At 41.5% G+C, this 21,189-nt stretch overlaps 1 protein-coding gene across 1 annotated transcript in view; it reads left to right on the forward strand.

The window, feature by feature from the left end:
* The window catches only part of CACNA2D4 (calcium voltage-gated channel auxiliary subunit alpha2delta 4), a 177,753-nt gene that overhangs the window by 141,647 nt on the left and 14,917 nt on the right, over positions 1-21,189 (forward strand). Inside the window, exons 27-32 of the mRNA XM_063134531.1 lie at positions 841-902; positions 9,721-9,765; positions 10,930-10,992; positions 13,204-13,274; positions 15,074-15,149; positions 18,657-18,709. Of these exons, the coding sequence (XP_062990601.1) occupies positions 841-902; positions 9,721-9,765; positions 10,930-10,992; positions 13,204-13,274; positions 15,074-15,149; positions 18,657-18,709 (370 nt within the window). The remainder of the gene's footprint in view (positions 1-840; positions 903-9,720; positions 9,766-10,929; positions 10,993-13,203; positions 13,275-15,073; positions 15,150-18,656; positions 18,710-21,189) is intronic.

A 21,189-nucleotide genomic window follows, 5' to 3' on the forward strand; every position in this document is an offset into this window, starting at 1 on the left:
ATTTTACTCTCCATCAAGACTGGGCACTTCTTGCTTTCTACATTCATAAAGAGCGCAATAGCAGAGGGAAGCCAGGGACGGGATTTGCTGAGCCGCACTTCAGGTCTTGATGACATTCAGCCCTCCACCCAGACTCCACCCACCCAACCCTAATGTTACAAGTCCTGTGTGACAGCACGCAACGCATCGAAAATCACTTTTAGGTGCTGTATACCTGCTGCTTTTGCCTCGTGTGTTGCTGAGGGACCAGAGCCGTTTTCAGGAAAAAGCGGGGAAAAGCTGAAAGTGATTCTCAATGCTGTGCCGTGCAGATACCCCTGAAAGTAATTTGAAAATGAGATCACTATACATACTGCATATTCTCATCCTACTTTTGCCTCTGGGAAACACTTTTTTGTAGTCCAGAGGCAACAGTGGGAAAAGGAATATGTTTATAGAGTCTGGGAAGTAATATCTCTTTTCAACCACTTTCAGCTCCATTGTCTGTCTCCAGCCCGAGATTCTCCTATATTTAATTTTTGAATCATGATGATATTAAACGGCTTTTATAATCCTATACACCAACCAAAGGGGAAAGCGTTTTGGCAGCCTTTTGTATCTTGGTAGTGTTTAGTGGGAGGCAGGTGTCAGTATTTCAGCACAGCAGTTGACGCTTCCGTTTCCACCACCTTGTTAAACCCCTGACTCTCACCTTATGGTATGACTCAGCACTTACCTGTCATTCACACTTGGAAATGGTGTGATTTTTTCTGGTGGCTCCATGGACATATTTATTTTCTGTCCCTAACACACATCTCTATTTTTCTTCCTTCCTTCCTTTCTTGTTTTGTTTTGCTATAGCTGTAGGTGTGCAAATTAAACTGGAATTACTGCAACGCAAGTTGTGGATGACTACACAGCAGGTAGGGATGCTGGGATTTATGCTGAGATACAATGTGAAAACCAGGGGGGGGGTCATTTCCCTTGACTAGTCTCATGAAATGTATGTTGATAGGACAGCTAATATTTTCATTGCCACATTTCTGCAAGAACCTTCATGAAATGTGTATTCAACAGAATCGTGCAATAGATTAGTTTTAAAATTACACATTTTGCTAATCCTTTGATAACTTTAATGCTGCATCAGCTGCCAGTCTGTTCTCAGAATGTCCTGTTAAAAGTCACAAGCCCGACATGGCATTAAATCCACTGCAGCTGACACATTTACTTGTGGAATTATGTTTGTACCGATTCAGCCATTCAAAATCCTCTTCAGTTTCAGGCAGAATATCTACCTGTTCCCTCTACCAACCTGATTGGACTTCACTTCATTATACTGCTTCAGCTTCATCTAGATGGCCATTTGTTCTTCCCAGACCATTTTCATTTGGTTTCATTCAAAACACTCTTATTGAGACAATCTAACGTTGTGAATTCTGGAGCATTTAGAACTTATTGCCTCTAGCATTTGCCTCTTCTTAGTTTACTTGAAGATAACGAAATCCAATTAGATTTCAGATAATGAGAAAAGTGCATGGTTACACATACATGGCAATCAGGATTCTAGTGCACTCATGGTGCATTGTAAACAATAGGGCTATGCACGGACCCCCTGATCTGCTCCGGATCCCAATCCGCAACTTCCGGATCAAGTCCGCTCCGCCCCGCGTCGATCTGCCATGGTCTGCTCTACTCCGCTGCGGAGCTCCAGATCCAAATTGGAGCTCCGTGTTTTCCCCCCAATAGACTTGCATTGAAATTTAAATGCCTATAACTTTTTTACTGTTAACGTTACAAACCTCAAAATCGGTACCATGAGAGCTTATCCATGTATTCACATTCATACCAAACTCCAAGCAAATCCGAGCATGCCCTGATTTTTAGCGATTGTTTTTGTTTTAAGCATCACCCCCTAACCCCAATTCACACCCCTTTTGAGAACTCCATCAGTTTTCATGTTACAAACCTCAAAATCTGCACCATGAGAGCTTATCCATTCATGCCCAGTTGGAAGGAAATCCGAGCCTCCAGTGATTTGGGGGGAATTTTTGAAAATCCTACACCCCATTTTCAGAAATGGGATTTACTCCGACATTTTTACAGATACAAACTTGCAAATGGGCAACCTCACAGATGCCACCTAGATCCACATTCATGGCTTGTTTCAAGCAAATCCGAGCATGCCCTGATTTTTAGCAATTTTTTTTGTTTGTTTTAAGCATCACCCCCTAACCCCAATTCACACCCCTTTCAAAAATTCAGTCAGTTTTCACGTTACAAACCTCAAAATCGGCACCATGAGAGCTTATCCATGTATCCACATTCATGCCCAGTTGGAAGGAAATCCGAGCCTCCAGTGATTTTGGGGGAATTTTTGAAAATCCTACATCCCATTTTCAGAAATGCGAATAGTTCCGACATCTTTCCATACTTGCCCATAAGGATCCAATGCAAAGCGCTTGCCCATAGCAATCAATAGGAAAGATGATTTGGGGGAATAAAGATTTTTTCTAAATAAGGATCTTCATCTCAGGTGAAACACTTCAAAAATGCACACACACACCAAGAAATTTTAAACAGGGTGAGCGCGCAATGCAGCTGCCTTTTATCACAAGGAAGGATACCCTGAGTCAAAGCAAGACACACACAAACCATCCCTGTGGGGCAGGCACAGAGGACTGGCAGCATGCCCCTGTAGCAGTGGGAGCAAGCATGCCAGAGGCTTATGGGGTTGAACGACAAAGCCCATCATCTGGTACATCTCTCAAGCACCAGGAGGGCAGAGAAGCAGGCAGAGATGTATGACTATGCCATAGATTTGTAAACCGCCCAGAGAGCTTCATGCAATAAATAAATAAATAAGTAAATAAATAAATAAATCTATAGGGAAGTAAGTCCCAGCAGATACCCCACAACAACAGCACCCAGGTGGAGGTGGGAAGGCAGGCATGCAGCGGACATTTCTGGGGGCACAAGTAAGTGAGGCAAGGATTGCTTCAAACCATCCCTGTGAGGCGGGAACAGCACAGAAAGATGCCTTTTCTTTCGCATCCCATAACTAATAGGGGGGTAGGAGGATAAGAGTAAAGCTTTGTGATCCTTGCTTCAGAGTTAATTGACTGCACTGTGTTCACAGCCATTATTAAACAACAACAACAATAATAACGTTAATAATGGCATTATTATTATTATTATTATTATTATTATTATTATTATTATGAATAATAAGAATAATAATCACAACAACAATAAGAAGTTGAACCATAATTAAAGCCTGCCTGACTTCACTGAAGAGGGAAAGTCAGGAAAGCTTTGGCTATGGGGTGTTATATAAATTTAAAAATAAATAAATAAACACAGGAGGGGTGGAATTAAAAGCAGCAGTGTTGCTGAAACACAACAAGAAGATTTTTTTTAAAAAAAGGCTATGTCTGTCTTTTACCAGTAAGAGGAAAGAGGGCGTGCCCAGGGGGAAGGGGGACTATTGTGCCAATTTGACTGGTCCTGTCTAGGTACCAATCTTTGAGGAGCTGCATCACACTTCAACTTGTGGCGCTCCTTGGCTTCTCCACTGGCTACCCTTTGGAGGGTTCTGATGACCCTCCAAGGGCAGGAGTGTGCACTAGGCATGTCCACATGCCCTATGGACATCATCCCCTTGCACCACATCTATTCAGTTGTTCACCAAGGTTTGGGTGGGTAGCAGTGCTGTGTTTCCTATCTGTTATTTATTTACTTAGTAGTATATGATTTAAGGTTGTGTTTGTGCGTTTGGTGGGGCTACTGTTTCAAAAAACACTGGGAAAAATCTGTTCAGACAAAGAAAGAAAAGTTACCCAGTATCCCAAGTTACTAAGTATCCCGTTTTGCTTATTCCCCCCCTCCAACATGGGGATTGGAGGATGCTTCATCAGGTGATCATGATTGGGAGTTGAATCTGCCTCTCATTGCTTCAAAAAAACCTTACCCCCTCCCGCTTTTAGCCATTCTAAACAAATTAATAGCAAGCAAACCGCATGATGAAAGAGTCTGAAAATCGCCACAAATGACCCCCAACCACCACTCTCTAAGCACAGTGAGTTTCAGGGATGTGGGTTTCAAAACAAAAAGTTATACGCTAACTTTTTCCACAATGCAATCCTATGGAGAAAAATATCCAAAATAATTGGCGGAGCGCTTCCCGAAAAGCGGATCAATTCACTCGTGGTCGCTTCTCTTTGCTATGCTTCGCTGGCCCCCTGACTCGCTTCTCCTCCGCCTATAACAAAGGCGAAGACACCACTTCGCTATCACTTCTAAGAACTGAAGAGAAGCGGAGCACAGCCCTAGTAAACAAACCTTGAATATCGTAGTTTGAAATAGAGCTTTATAATCTAAAGTTTAGACCAAGGGGCAAACGAGACATAAATTTATGTCAGTAAAGGTCAGGATCACGGCACATAGACAGGGGAGGTAAACCCTTTGTTTCCACATCATGGTCCCATTTTAAATCCCTCCCCCATCCAAGCTACTGTTTGCATTCAACATCAATGGCAGTTTCCCTCCCAGAGGAAAAAGTAACTTTACACAATTTTGCCAGGACCATGGTGTTGAGGGAAAGGGTAAAAAATCATCCACACAGCATTTATTCTGAATGTTACAAAAACACATATAAAATGCCCCCGCATATTTACAGTACAATCCTATGCATTGCAGATGTAAGTATCATCTAGTTCAGTGGGTCTTTGTCCCAGGTAATTGGGTATCGGATTGCAGCCTTAATGTCACATCATGTTTGGCCCCTGGCAGAAGTTGACAGGAATAATTTAGTAGCTTGCATTTAATAATGATGGTGATGATAATATATTGTTACACTCCGGCTATCAGGCAGATCAAAATTTACAAAGGAAAGCAGGAGTACCCCAGATTATTTTTATTGATTTGGATATTTTAACAGTCAGGTGCAAGGGATATTCAAACAGTCAGCTCAAACAGTCAGCTCAAAGTGTCCCAAATTCGTTTTGGGCTTTGTAATAATAATAATAATAGAAAGTTTTCAGTCAAAGCCAATTGCATAATATCCTGTTGACACAAAATGAACATATAATGCTGCCGTATTAAGATAGACAATTAGTCCATCCAATTTATTTATGAAATTATAATTCACATGTCGAACTCAGCGTGCTCAAAATTGAATACAAATTACCTTTAAAAAATCTGTATCAGTAGTAGCTACTCTTTCCTAGCTCTACCCAGAAATTCCAGGGATTGAACCTGGATGGAACTTTTGCATGCAAAGCATGTGCTCTACCCTGGAGCTATGGCACTTCTCCTTACTTCCTTTCTTTAAACTCAAATGAAAACTCACACACAAACCTGGTTCGCACAATATGGCATGGCTCATGATCTGATCAAGGGTTGTGCGAGGACTGTTTAATACTTGCATAACCCACGCTCGCTGGGTTCGCACAACATAACAACCCCCAAGTAGGGCTTGGTTGTGAAAAATGACTCATGTGGCACTGTCATGTCGTATGAACTGCCCCACAATGTAGTCTCACAGCTGAGTCTACAGAAGTTCCTTCTCTATATTCTGCCTTGAGCTTAGCTAGGCAGGATCTACACTACTGCTTAAAAATGGTTTATAACAGTAGTGACAACTGTTGGGGTCCAGGACACACTCCATATACAGTTTTCAAAGTGTTGTATCCTCTTGGTGTAGACCTGGCCCTAGTTTCAGTTTCCATGCACATCTTCTCAATAAGCAGGTTGAGTGCGCAGTCTTGGAAGGAGGAAGTTGTGTGAGACAATTTGTTGATATCATTGGACCTATAGAAGAGGGAGCAGATTAAACAGGGTGGAGATAGTCATGAATGAGTAGTTTAATTAATGAGGTGTGTCTGTGCTGTTTATACAGCTCTCTTGAGAGCCACAGTTTAGAAATGTATCACTTTGAACTTGTATGTATATATTCATATATTGTATAAAATGTACCTTGGGGTAAAGAAGTGATGATTAAGGCCATTGAAAAGAAACATTTGCTTATATGTCAGGCTCTGTTTCCAACACCCACTCATGTGTAAGAAGCCATCTCTCAACTCACTGGCTCTCAATAGTGGTTCAATATGGAGTCACTAATGGACATTTTGCCTCTTTTTCCCCATTTCCCTTCTATGTGCTGCAACGTGCTGATTCTTCCATTTATCATCTCTCAGCCCAATGACACTGATGTAAGTAAAGAGCTCTGAAGGCCGGGATATTTCCTAGAATCCCTTGCCTTTGTGCTTCATGAAGCTTTGATAGTCATACATTATTTGTGTGTCAGGTGTTGACTTGAATACATTTCTGGGTATAACTAAATACTGCAGACAAAGCAGACCACATGTTACTGAGGACTGGGAACCTTACCAGCCAAAGGAGGTGACTTGAATAATGGGAAAGGATGTAAGATTCGGAAATGGCTTGAATGCTAAGCCAATGTGCAGCTGTGGTCTAACCTAACAGTGTTGAGCTTTAACATATTCCATGGAGAAGTAAACTTTAAGCTACCAAACCCAGCAGGCCTCTGGCTGTAGCAATAACATGAAGTGTTCTATTAGATCCATGTGCTGAAGCAATTGAGCTCATATTCTGGTTCAGTCCTGGTTGACTTTTAACTAGTTCTGCAGAAAAGTCCACAAACATTGTTAACCTAATCATACCTGTGATAATTATTTGTGGCACATTGACAACCTGAATAAAAGTGTGTGTGGTTGGGGGTGTTCTCTAATAGTTTTTTAAAAAACAAAAACATGGCTCCCATGTTTCCTGGAAGTTTCTGCTCTCCACAAACAACTAGGACTGTGTCCGTTTATAAGTATTTAACACAGGGAACGGCAGAGGACCAAACACCACTAGCACCACATTAACATTAGGATGACCATATGGAAAGGAGGACAGGGCTCCTGTATCTTTAACAGTTGTATCGAAAAGGGAATTTCAGCAGGTGTCATTTGTATGCATGCAGCACCTGCTGAAACTCCCCCTTTATCACAACAGTTAAAGTGGCAGGAGCCCTGCCCTCTTTTGTATTCAGTCATGCTAGGCAGGGCTTCTGCCACTTTAACTGTTGTGATGAAGGGGGAATTTCACCAGGTGCTGCATGCATACAAATGGCACCTGCTGAAATTCCCTTTTCAAAACACCTGTTAAAGATACAGAAGCCCTGTCCTCCTTTTCATATGGTCACTCTAATTAACATATATTTATATCCAGGTAGGTTAAGATACTTATTTAACATATATAGATGCACATGGAACTAATGTAAAATCCATACACCCTTTTTAAAAAAATGAAACAAAACATTTAAACAAATCTCCCTCTGAATGTTAGGTTAGATGTTGAAGGCAAACAATAAGGCTGAATACCCTTGAGTCCATATTTTACTTAGTACATGGCTTCTAAAAAGCAAGGTGCCTGCCTGCTTTTACATAATCTACTCCTTCTGCTATCCTCTTTTGTGCCAATGAAAGCATAGGTACAACGAATCCCAACTGAATACAGTTATGCTAAGGGAAACCAGCTTTTATATGGGTAATAGTCTTGTTTGTCCATGTGATAAATATGACAAACCATGTGGTGCAAAATCACTCAGGAGTGTTTACTGAAATTTCTGCAGCCCACTAGGCTTTTTAATTAATATGCAGATGGCACAGGAATCATAAACAGACTAGTGGGAATCTGATTATCACAATCAGTTCTTGTCTCCAGGAAATATTTGCATTCCTGTTTGAAAGGAGAGCACAGCTTAATCAAAGGAGTGGGATACAGGAAGTACTGTTTTGAATCTACATCTCAAATTAGTTGTCTGGGTGCCATAACACTTTGGCTTTATACATAATGGACCAGTTCACACAGCCCATTAAGCCACATTGAAAACAAGCTGTGATTGGTTGGTTAATTGCTCACTAACCCATGATCTGGCACTCGCCGACTTGTCATGGTTTGTTTTCCCTTCACCCTCCCGCTTGCTCCCAGCACATATCACAGGGGCCTTTGTGGCACAACTCATCTATACTCCTGCTGTAACAAGATTCTCCTCCCCCTCCCCACTTGCCTTCTGAAGCACCTGCATTGAAATATATATGCCATATCTTTGGAGTGGACCTTCTTTTTAGGACAAGGTGGCTAGGGGTCTTACTTATTTTCTTTCTCTATCACTTAAAAAAAGCCTCCTTGGCTGCTGTTCATGGCCCATTCCTCTTCCTAGCACAGCTCTGCCCTGACTAAGCCACCCACTTAGAATGAATATGGGCCTGTCCCTTTCTATCCCATTCATTATAACTCAGTTATCTATGCATCTTCCCACTGTATTTTCCCAACCTGTTGAGTCAACCACAGAGCTGATTTATGTGTCCTAGGCTAATATATGCTTTAAAAACTACATGGCTGATCCACATTAGCAATCTCCATGTTTTCTTCCACTATTATTATTCTTGAATTAGGAAAAACAAGATTTGCGTCATCTTTTCCCTTGTGCATCTCAAATACCACCAGCGCTCTGATTTAAAGAAAAAACTAAAATAGCATCGCAAAGTAATACAATGAGACAGACCTACAGCAGTAAACACAGAATGCAAGATAATTATGAAACTCACATGCACTGGCAGGATTTTCTTATTCACTATTTAACTCTTCAGTGTCCTGTTCCATTCAGCATTGCGACAGACGTCAGCTTAGGTTCACTGTAAATCTCTAACTGAAGCAAATGGACAGTGCCCAAGGCCTCTGTACACTGTTCATATATTATGTGTCAAAATGTTACCAGAAAATGAAAAGCAGCCAGTATTATCACTACTGTCTCCACTGTGTAGCAATCTTTGCTGCTAAGAATGAGGAAATCTGGTTCTGTCATGCTCACCTGGACCAAAAATTGCTTTGATGCTGTTAATAATCTTCATTCCCCATTAAACATACTAATTGAAGAAACTAACAGTGGGTGAACACTGGCAATGTATCACAGTGTGCATGAGCTAGTTGCCTCTGTATCATCCTACCTAGAGGGGAGAATTTGACTGCACTTCCACACCTGATCAGAAATCTGGAAAAGCAGAGGAGTGATAAAATTCTCTTCACCGCCTAACAAGATAATAGAAACAACCATTTTACCAAGTGGCTATATGCATCCCACTTGGTCAATTGTTGTCTTCATTTATCCATTAAGGCCAGAATTCTATAGCATGTCAACAATGTATTTTCTGTAACATTTGAAGGGAGAGGCACATGTATGCAAACGTATGGGAAATCGGCCATTGGGAGTGGTGATTGGCCTAAACTCCCAGGCTTATGTTTCCTGCATGTTTGCATATTCATGTCTCAGTCTGAAACGTTATGGGAAAGACATTGTCAGCACTCCATAGAAAAATGGAGAGACATTGCTTTTGCAATGTCTGAAGTTACCTAAGCCTACTTAAGATTAAGTATAACACCATGCTTATATGAGCATTACTTAAATTTAACAAACCTTTAACAAGCTTTAACTCTTGTTCTAGTTAGAAGGAGGACTTGCCTTATTCGTCAAGTATATGCACTCTAATTCCTTAACTGTTTGTTCATGTGAATATTATCCCCTCACCCAAAGCTCACCTTATCCCATCCTGTGGAGTATGAGTAGTATCAGAATAAGACAGACCTACTCCATAACTCTTATAGAAGTACCTAATGCTGTTCAGGTAAACTCAGTCTAAAGTGTGACACTATTAAATTCTTTTTCTTCTATTCCAGTGCAGTGGTGTGGATGGGCTGTGTCCTTTGAACTGTCAGGATGATGTAAGTTGTTAGGATTTTTTTTCTTTCAGATCTGTAGCTCAGTGGTTCAAGACCAGAATATGTAATGATTACTTATTAAATTTATCCCTATGCGAAACCTGTGGCACAAGGTCACTATTATTCTTGTATGGTTTTTTGCTTGCTTAGATGATTTTTATTTTTACCACTGAGGAAATTGAGCCTAGGAGATGGTTACTTTTGCGAGCCATTCAATGAATCCTTTGCCTAAAGTAGATGTGGTGGGGCAGCCATTCCCATGTGAGTTCCATTCACATATAAAGTGAAAGGGTCTATTCCAGGAGTGAGCAACTTGTGGCCCTCCAGATCTTTGGCCTACAACTCCCATCAGCCCTAGCCAGCATAACCAATAATTATGATGGGATTTGTAGGCCAAAGCATTTTCTCCCCCCACTTTCCTCTGTGAGCAGCAAGCTGCCTGCATATGCACAGATTGTTCTTGCCAAACATCTGAACTTATCACTTTCAGAAAGGTTTTGAAATTAAGTCAGGGGCTGCAGGTTGCCCATCTTTATTATAGACAGAACTACTTCCTTTCTAGGAGGCCAAGTAGAGGAGGATTCTGGAATATCCTCACATGACTTCAGTTAAGATGATCCTCCCTGTGGGCAGAACAGTAGAGAATGTAGCCCTACAATAGTACCACTGATCCTCATAGAATCATAGAATCATAGAATAGTAGAGTTGGAAGAGGCCTACAAGGCCATTGAGTCCAACCCCCCGCTCAATGCAGGAATCCACCCTAAAGCATCCCTGACAGATGGTTGTCCAGCTGCCTCTTGAATGCCTCTAGTGTGGGAGAGGCCACAACCTCCCTAGGTAACTGATTCCATTGCTGTACTCCTCTAACAGTCAGGAAGTTTTTCCTGATGTCCAGCTGGAATTTGGCTTCCTGTAACTTGAGCCCATTATTCCGTGTCCTTCACTCTGGGATGATCGAGAAGAGATCCTGGCCCTCTGATGACAGTTCCAAGGAACATGTTACTAGAAGCACAAAACAGCAAAGTCAAGTACAAAAAAAAAAAAAACAAGCATAGGAGCAAAAGCCAAACATCTTACTGAGCAGGTCAGAAACATGTATACTAGGCAATGTTGACCTGTTAAAGCTGAAATTCCTTCTTAATTCTTGTCTTATTTTCTCTTCAGAATCTGAATTGCTTCCTCATTGATAATAATGGATTCATACTTGTTTCTAAAGTCACCAAACAGGTAAGAATGAATTAATAAATGAGCAGAGCACCGCTTTCTGTGCCTAGCCCATTTCTAAAGCTGAGGGTGGAGGAAGGACTTGATAAAAGTGGAAGGAGCAAAGTGGAGAAGTCTTAAATGAGCATAGTTGCAAGTTTTTCCCGGAGGGACAGTGAATACATGCTAGAATCACATTTTAGACTTTGTGCAGATGTGAAAATTGCCAAAGACACATTCATTCATTCATTCATTCATTCAACTTACATCCTGCCCTTCCTACAAGTTCAGAGTTGAGATTTAGCTGAATTGAAACTTTGTGAGCCAAGCTAGGTCAAGAGACAAGTGTCATCCACGACCACTCTGCAAGCTATGTGACTGAGCAGTGGTTTGAATACAGGATTCCCAAACTTAAGCTGTACCTATATTGAAAACTTTATCTTTGCATGTTAATGTTGCAGCTGAGAAAGTTTGGCTTCTGGACTGAGGGTAGTATTTCTGTGTCTTTCAATTTGACCCAGTCCCAGCACTTTCCTTCCCTATCTCTTTCTCTGCTATAAACTGCTCCTAACAAGCTGGTGCTACTGCTGCTCAATTACATCCATATTGAAATCAATTTCCTAATTCCCTGGCCTTCCTTCCTCCTATAGCACCAAATCCTCAATCATTCCTGTGCTTTGTGCTTTAGCTGAGCAACAGATGTGCATCTTCCAATGGACTATTGGAATAGAAACTCTTTTCTATCCACAGTTGTAATGAACATGTTGGCCCTTACAAGTTGGTACCTTCAGAATCTAGTTAGGTTCATCTAGTTGTATGGATAGTCCTGCTGACTCTTGGCCTGTTTAGACTGCTTCTTTTCTAATTTAGAATCTTAGATCTGTTTCTCTGCATCTCCTTATTATAGATTTCAACCTAGGATGCTAATTTCTCCTTTCTGTACATGCCTCAAAAATCCTGGCCTATGGACCAGGCGTTGTGGTCAACTTGGCTCATTTAAAGCAAAGAGCCAACTTGCTTCTCCTCTCTATCCCACTGACTGGGATGGATCCAAAGGGCTGAGGAAGGCACTTCCATTCATGCAAGGATGAGTCCTCAATTCCCATGGCCCCTGCTCTGCTTCAGCTGCAGTCCCACATCCCACAGATGGTCTCCCAACCCTCAAGAGTGGTGGGAAAGTTCTACATGGAAAACCCCTGTTCTATAAACCAAATCCCACTTGTAGTTGTCTGGATCCAGCACATTGTCTGTAAGCAATTAATGCAGTCATTGTGCAACAAGGTGCTACTCGTTTTATCATAACAGCAAAACCTCTAACTAAGAAAACCCACCATGTCTGTTTTACTTCTGACACACACACTGGGAAGCCAGTCCACATCCTTGGCTATCAGATCCATGTATCAGAAGAAAAGAGCCCCCCTACCATACCTATTCTCACATGACATTATACATTCCCCAACATGAAATGACCTGTGTAATATGAGAACTGTCCCATGAAAAAGCCAAAACAGGATTTCCACTGACTGATCCAAGTAAAACGTCTTGTGGCCATATTTTAAATGAGCTGAAATTTCTGAACAGTCTTTGAAGGCAGCCCTACATACAAACACTTTGCAGCAATTTTCTATATATTATGGCTGAAATAAGGTTCAGGCAAAGTTTTCCTGAAACAAAGTGGAAGTTTCAGTAAAGAAAAAGAGTTAAAAGTAAAGGGAACTGGCAGCACTACTTTCCCAACATCGGGAACCACAAAATGGAATAAAACTAAGTAGGAAGCATGTTGACTAATCCAACTGCAGAAGTTTCCCTGGGCTAAGTAACTTTAAAATATAAGGAGGTTTGAGCAGATCAACAATTCTGAATGCAAAGGTTCCTTCTAGCAGCAGCAGTATCGACATTTACATGCTGTATTTCAAGTGTTCATAATACTTTGCATGCATTATCTCCATAATCCTTAGAACACCCTTTCGAAGTAGGCTAGTATTATTATCCCAATAATGCAGATGGCAGACTGAGAGATATTGTCTACATCACACTGCTCTGTAACACTTTTTCAAAACAGCCTGAGGACATAACAGAACATCATTTGCTTAAAGGGTTTGTTTTATAATAGTGGTAATCAGTAAATACTTCAGACCTGTAGCAGGGATGGATTAGCCACAGTGATAAAAAGCTGAGGAGGCTTATCACTAACAGCTTTTGCTCTTTTCTCTTTATGTCTCCCTGTGCTTGCAGACCGGAAAATTTTTTGGGGAAGTGGATGGCTCTATTATGACCCAGCTCATAAATATGGGAATGTTCAAACAGTAAGTGTCATCGTCTCTTTTCCATTGATCTCCTTTCAGAGAGGAGGCTGGTAGAAGCAAAATACCTTCTCTCCAGTGAGAAGTATTACAGCTAAACATGAAAGGAGAGGATGAAGGCAGTGGGGTATGGAATATTGCCTCGGTTGTTATGGCTAGTTCACATAACACATTTGTGGTCTGCAGGAAGATGTAATGTGTGAACTGCATGAACATGAGTATGGGTCAGCAGTAATTCTATGATTGCAGCAGCTGGGGAGGGGGAGTCTTGCCATGATCATAAGAACTATTGCTACATCTGTGATCACCCAGTTCATGCATTTTGTGAGCAAATACCCATTATTACATATAGGGTGGGTTCACACACCATGCTAAGCCATCCTGTGATTAACACACCATGGGTTGGTTGTTCACTTGCTAACCTGACAAACTGTTGGGCTTGCCATGGCTTGTTTCCTGCCACATTCCAGCCTGCTCTATAGATGTCAGGGATGCTTTAGGGTGGATTCCTGCATTGAGCAGGGGGTTGGACTCGATGGCCTTGTAGGCCCCTTCCAACTCTGCTATTCTATGATTTTATGTTTCAGTCAACTCACAATGAAGTTTTAGGGTTGTTTATACCAATGGTGGCTTATTGTATTCAGACAACACAATAAGCCAACCTTAAAACAAGCCGTGGGTTCTCAGGGTGGATTGTTAGTGAAAAGTAAGCCACGCTGAAGAAACTGTGCCATGTTTGCACAACATGACAACTCACCAAGGGTGATCAGCCATAGTGGGTTGTCATGTTGGGTGGACCACAGGTCATTATATTTTCCTGCTCATGTTCTGAAAATGCACATTGAAAGATGGCCAAAAAAAAATAGATGTCGAAAAATGGGTACAGGGACATGTCTTTCTAATGCAGAGATTCAGAAGTGAGGCTTCCTTTCCTACTTTAGGGCAGTGACATGTGAGTCAGTTCCATGTTATTTAGTAGCAGCAGCATTCACCCCGCCACCAACACACACACACACCTGAGACCTGTCTCCCAGCTCTGGTGCAGACAATACTGGGCTAGATGGACCAGCGGTCTGACGTAAAAGCAGCTTCCTCTGTTCCTCCCATGCTGCTGATGGAGCACATGAAGGATACAAATAGTACCAGAGATCCCAGGAGCTTAGCGAGATATGTCTGGAAGGACCAGTCCATGCAGTTTGAATTTGGCCAGAGAAACAAAATACAGCAGTTGAGTTTTGTATCTGGCTAGCACAAGACAGTTTTTGCTCAGAAAACCAGCTTTTAGGACCTTGGCGTGAATAAAAATAGCAGCTGGGATTACTCAAGTAAATCATATATAGTGTTTTCATATTGTGGGGGCATTCTATGAAATCAGTAAGAAACTACTTTCTCAAATACAGCATAGTCAATCATAGTCTGTGTGGGCTTAGAACTTGCTGTGAAATATCCAACATTAAGCACAAACTGAACTAAATGGTTCAGATAAGGAAGTCTGGCTGTTCTGCATGTGAAATCAGATTAAGGCTAGCATCCATGCAGGGAGAAATGGCTACGTCTGCACCTGTGTTGAGGAATGGGCCGTAACTCACTTTGTATGCAGAAAGTCTGAGGTCACTCCCTGGTATTTCCACTAAAAGGAATCATCTCATGTAGCAGAGCTGGGAAAGACCACTAAAACCTTGAAAAGCCACTGTCAGTCAGAGCAGACGGCAAGTGAGGTAGGTGGGCTGATGGTTTCTCAACATAAGGCAGCTTTGTCTGTTCTGCCTGTGGGCTCATTTGTCACTTCCATGTTTCTTCAGGGTGAAAATGTTTGATTACCAAGCCATGTGTAAAATGCCCCACCACCACCATAGCGGTGCTCGTCCTCTTCTCAGTGTAAGTATCTCCGGATCACGTCAGCAGTACCTACTATCACAGTTAAAAACCTCACTGATCTGGAAGCATGTAGTGGTTAGAGTTTTGTACTGGTAGTCATGAGTTCTGGTCTCCACTCAGCCATGGAAACTCACTGGGTGACTTTGGGCCAGTCACAGACTCTCAGCCCAACCCACCTCACAGGGCTGTTGCTGTGAGGATAAAATAGAGAGGAGGAGGACTGTGTACAACTGGGTTGGGTTCCTTACGGAGAGAAAAAAGGCAGGACATAAATGTAATAAATAGAAGGAAAAGGAAAAGAGGAAGGAAGGAAGGAAGGAAGGAAGGAAGGAAGGAAGGAAGGAAGGAAGGAAGGAAGGAAGAAAGAAAGAAAGAAAGAAAGAAAGAAAGAAAGAAAGAAAGAAAGAAAGAAAGAAAGAAAGAAAGAAAGAAAGAATATAATATAATATAATATAATATAATATAATATAATATAACATGACAGCAGTGATTTACTTCCTAAGCTATTCTGCTTAGACTATCCCTGGCCATGCGGAGACAGAACAACATGAGGGTAGAAATGCCTTTGCTTCTGTTGAGTTCAATGAGGGTGGAATCATCCCTACCACTTTCTCCTCTACAATGTTCCTGATTGCTTTTCTGTGCTCTTAGGGGGCTATGTAAGGATAGAAGACACTAAGGCACTTCTGCCCTCATGTCCTTTCCACCACCACCCTGTACTCAGCAGGGAAAGTGGTTATGAAGACTGGATAAAACCATGGACATGCATCTGTGTGGCTGTCCCTGACCCTCACTTTCTATCCCTTTTTCACCCACAGTCCATACGCTCATGTGGGTGGTGGGTGGAAGTTGACACATGCATGGTGAAAATTAATTTAGTCACCACTACTCCTCTTCACACAGATACCTAGATGGACTCGGAAGACCAAGCAAAACAGTTCTAGACTTTAATTCTGTAATAGCAGCAGCAACAAAACAAAACAAAAAGAGAGGGGGAGCATTTTTATTCAGATAAAATTGGCCAAGCATTCCAGGTTGATCTTGGGTTTTGTTTCATGCTATTTGCATTGGACGAAGAGCAGCAGCAACAACCACACACACACACACAGAGTGAGAGTGAGTGTGAGAGTGAGAGAGAGAGAAGATGCAGGGAAATTTTTATTCTACCTGTTTATGTGAACTTTTTGTTCATTCTATCCCACTTCCATCTTGAAATTGGTCTGTGGCATCTTTGGCTAATACACAAAATAAGCCCCCAATTCACCTGACATTGGACCACTCTGGAGCCAATTTTGTATGTGAATTCCAGATATTGCATTATAGTCTGCTATCTCTGTATCCTAAAAAAGTACTGTTTAACATCAAGAATGTTTCCAGTTGGGTTCCTTTGATTGGTCAGAATAAGATTTGCTTGTTAGAGTTGGATTAATTTATTAACTTTATCTGGTTGGGGCTGAGTGATTGGAATCGGATTACGTAATTAAAGTTGTATTAGCTAAATATGGAAAGGTCTCGCTAGTTAAGAGTTGTACTGTAAACTGCTGTAAACAGAAGGTCTTAGCATTAATACATGCTCTCTTGTCTCTTAAGGAGGCTTAGGCCCTTTCTACACCTAAGGGTTATCCCAGGAAAATGGAGGGATCCTCTCTGCCTGCTCCCGGGATCCTCTGTGTGGCATTTGGATGCACAAGGACAATCCTGGGACAGTCCCGGGATATAGGGCTGGTGTAGACATGCCCTTAGTCTTTTCCTTTTAAAGGACAGCCTAATGTATATGCAGCAATTTGCCACCAGCAAGCTCCGGCTAAAGGAGTAAACTGTATGAAGTAGATTGATCAGAGTTTCCTTAACACTAATAGGCCAAAACCATTCATATGACTGCTCTGGAGTTAGGGATAAGTGGCCAAGTTTGCTGATGACACCACTTTGTTTAGGGTGGTTAAATATAATGGGATTGCAAAGAGCTCCAGAAGGCTCTCTCCAAACTGGGGGAATGGGCATTAAAATGGCAAATGCTGTTCAATATAAGCAAGTGTAAAGTGATGCATTTGGGGCAAAAAAAAAAATCATTACACTGATGGGATCTAATCTGGCAGAGCTAACCAAAAGAGATTTTTTGGGATTGTGGTTGATAGCTTGATGAAAATGCCAGCTCAGTATGTGGCTGCTGTGAAAAAGGCAAATTACATGGTGAACATAACTATAAAAAGAATTGAAGACAGAACTGCCAATATTACATCACCCTTATACAAACCTATGGCATAACCACACTTGGAATACTGTGTACAATTCTGGTCACTGTACCTCATAATGTTGTGAAGCTGGAAAAGATATATAAAAGGGCAGCTAAAATTATCAATGGGCTGGAGCAACTTCCCTGTGAGAAAAAGTTTCAATATTTGGGCCTGTTTAGCTTAAGAAAAAATGAGTAAAGGGATAGATGATAGAGGTGTATGAAATTATGCATGGTGTGGAGAAAGTAGATAGGGATTCCCCACCCCCGCTCCCTCTTATAATACTTGTAAGTGGCGTAATCCCATGAAGCTAAATGGTAGGAGATACAGAACAGATAAAAGGAAGTACTTCTTCATACAATAGATTGTTAAACTATGGAATTCACTACCACAAGATGTAATGACAGGCACCGATTAGGATGGCTTTAAAAATGGATTACACAAATTTATGGAGGATAAGGCTATGAAATGTTACTAGTTGTGATGGCAATATATTACCTTCTGTATCAGGGCAGTATGCAGCTGTATGCTAGTTGCTAGGGAACGCAAGTAGAAGGGTGCTATTTCATTCATGTCCTATTGTGGGCTTCTCATCAGCATCTGGTTGGCCAATGGGCAAACAGAATGCTAGAGTAAATCAGCATTTGATGTGATCCAGCGGGGCTTTTTTATGATAAAGCCTATTGCTATTATAAGTCCTAAAAGGTCATTACATATCACATCCCCATCACAACAGAAAAGATTATGTTTACTTCAAAGCAGACTTGCCAAAAGCCTTCAGAAGAAACTGCCCACACTATCAGCATTTTTAACACAATTGGGTGGTCAAGAAATTCCATTTTTAAAAACTGGAATTCTCTGTATTGTGCGGTAGCTACCAAAGGTCATATTGCACACCATACACGTGTAGTGTTTTGCTTTTTCTTACATTTAGATTAGCAAACACAGTTTCCTTTCGATCATTAGAACAGAAATGTTTGTAAACGTCTAGCTCCAGAAATAGCTTTAGCTTCTTTCTTTTTAAAATCGGATGAGGCTATTCCAACTGGAGAGAGCTAGTCAAGTAATTACATATTCAAAGTCTCTTGCCTATTCCTGATAAACTTCCTGGCCCTTCCAGATAGGTGTTTCATAATTATTAGTGGTAGCAAGGTAGACCAGCTTCCTGCAAAATGCCTCCTAGTTTGTTGATTGCTTTGGGGGGAAAGGCTGGAATTGTGAATTCTGTAAGATACTACTTTTCTTCTGAAACTTCATCTTTCTTTTTTAACAGCCAGTGTATGCCTTATTGGCAGCATTAAAGTGGCTGATAACTGATTTCCTCATGTGAGTACAAACATATTGGAGCTCTGGGAAGAAATCAACATCAGTAGGAACTATGACTGCAAATGTTTGTAGATTGAGTCTGTACATTACTCAATGAATGTTTGTGTTTATTAATGTGTGGGCAAATGTTAACGGGTGGGGCTTCAAAACAAAGGCACATTTTAAATTTTATTTTTATTCATGTATTCTACTTTAATAATTAATAAATGAGAAAATATAGCAGATTTGAAGCAGTTGAGAGATCTAATAGAAACACTATGGAATCACAATGTATATAACCAGCTATTCCAAAATACAGAATTGAGAGATGTTAATGGATTTCCAGGGCCATGAAACCGAGGCAAACTGAGGACAAAAAACTATTGGTACAAACGAATTCCCCCTTCCCAGGGAACCCTGGGAACTGTAATTCTTTGAAGGTTAGGGATCTCTAGGGAAACCATTCTAGTGAAACTGATACATGTTTGTACTGCAGAAAAGCCCTAAGCCCCCTGCTGCTAGCAATAAGCACCAGGGACAGTGCAGGACAACGGAATAGTCAGGTAAAAGGGAGCTTTGGTTCATTTCAGCTTTGGGTTCAGTCTCAGAAGAGTCATATTAACAAAGACACAATTCTGCCACTGGGCCTGCTTAATAAAACATCTGGGCCCTATTTTAGTAAGTAAATAACTGCACCTGTTCCTCTTTCTCTTCTGAGTCAGTGCTTCAGCAGAAATGCCAAATGCACCGGAAAGAGACATCACTCCTCCCCATTGCTGAAAATGCCACCATGTTTGGACATCTTTTTCGAGAGTGGTCTATGCTAGTCATGCTAACCTTGACAATTCCGCACTTTGCCTCAGACCACTAGGGAAGGAGTACAGTCTATGCATGCATGCCATGTGACGCGGAGGCACCACATACATGGGATTTGAGCTCTGGGAGAGAGAGAGAAACCATGCAGCTATACTATACAATAGAGGCATTTTTATGGTGCCTTCATTCCAATAGTATCCAAGAAGCTTCCAAGAGCCTTACCACATGGGCAGCTTAATTATTTTTTATCTTGCAGATGAGGAAACATGGTGAGATGATTTGTCCAAAATCATAGCAATGCAACATCTGTGATGGAACCAGAGATGGGGTCCAGACTTCCTGACTTTGAGTGAACATCCATGCTTAATATGCAAAACTACATATTAAGGCATGGGTGTTTACATTTATAATAGTCCTATTCAGGTGTCTTTGTTTTCTCCATGGTAACAACACCACATGGAGAGGAAGCAACAAGGAGTGTGTCCACTCTGCCATCTCCATTGCCATCCATGGGGCCGTCAATGAGTTGGAGAGTGACCATGCACAGCATTGTGCATGTATAGCCTATATGAGTGGAGCAGGCTCCCATTGCAGACAGTCCCTCTCCAATTCGTCCCCACTTTCTCTCCGCAGAATTAGCATCATGTGGAGAAACCTGAATAAGAGTAAAATAAGTGTGGGAAAAGAGCCCTAAAGGCATGAAATGAGAAATTCTGATACATTCACATGAGAAGGCAGACACAAGCACACATTTGTCTAGAAAAGATGTACACTCACTAAATATCTGCTGGTTATTCCAGAGACCATGCCTTGTGGAATCAGCTTTGTGTGTTAAATTCCCAATGTCATATGGCACATACCTCTTAAGTATAAGTGTGAGCAAGATGTATCCCTGGATCACTAGGCTTAACCTTCCTGTCTCAAATTAAGAATTTTGAGTAATTTGAATGGAAACAAATTATGGAGGAGAGGCAATCCTTTTCCTATTAGGAAATATATTAATCTGTGGGCCGTACCAGCCATCTCTATCAGATTGAACTATATATCATGGAAGAGAAGGGGACTTCAGCAAGAAATAAAGATCCATGAGTACATCTGGTACAGCAGAGATCAGTTATTATATTAGGCTAGACTGAAGTGCTGGATCCAAACACTTCTGAACTTGATCGAAGAGCCAGATTCCAAGACTTTTGTAGAGATTAACGTACTGGCACCCACCACAGCTGTTGCTGCACACCAAATGCCAGCTGCTGAGCAGATGGCTTTCAAGGTGCCTGAATACACTTCCCTCCTAGCCACAAAGAGCACAGTGTTAATGAGCATTTTGCCACAGGAATTTGTAGTAACAAAAGAAGGGTTGGATCCAGATTTAAGCTAGGTCAACTCTGCTGGTGGAAAGGGACTTCTCTGCATCCCCTTCCCATGGCACCTCATCCAGTCCCCTGAAAATACTACAAAGAGAGTCAGAGGACTGAATAGGGTGAGCTGTGGGGGTAGGAAGTGGAACACACACACCCCAAAAAAATCATATGGAGAGATCTGCCTCAAGCAGAGCCCTTCCTCTTGAGGAAAGCAGTTCCTGGATCCACATAGAGTCTTTTCAGTAACTGGATCAGGCATGAACAAAAAGGAACTGCAAGCTAAGCTGTAGGCAGCTCCTATAGCCTAGTAAATCAGAGTACAGC

Source organism: Elgaria multicarinata, chromosome 9 (genome assembly GCF_023053635.1).
Source record: "Elgaria multicarinata webbii isolate HBS135686 ecotype San Diego chromosome 9, rElgMul1.1.pri, whole genome shotgun sequence".
Classification (NCBI taxonomy): domain Eukaryota; kingdom Metazoa; phylum Chordata; class Lepidosauria; order Squamata; family Anguidae; genus Elgaria; species Elgaria multicarinata.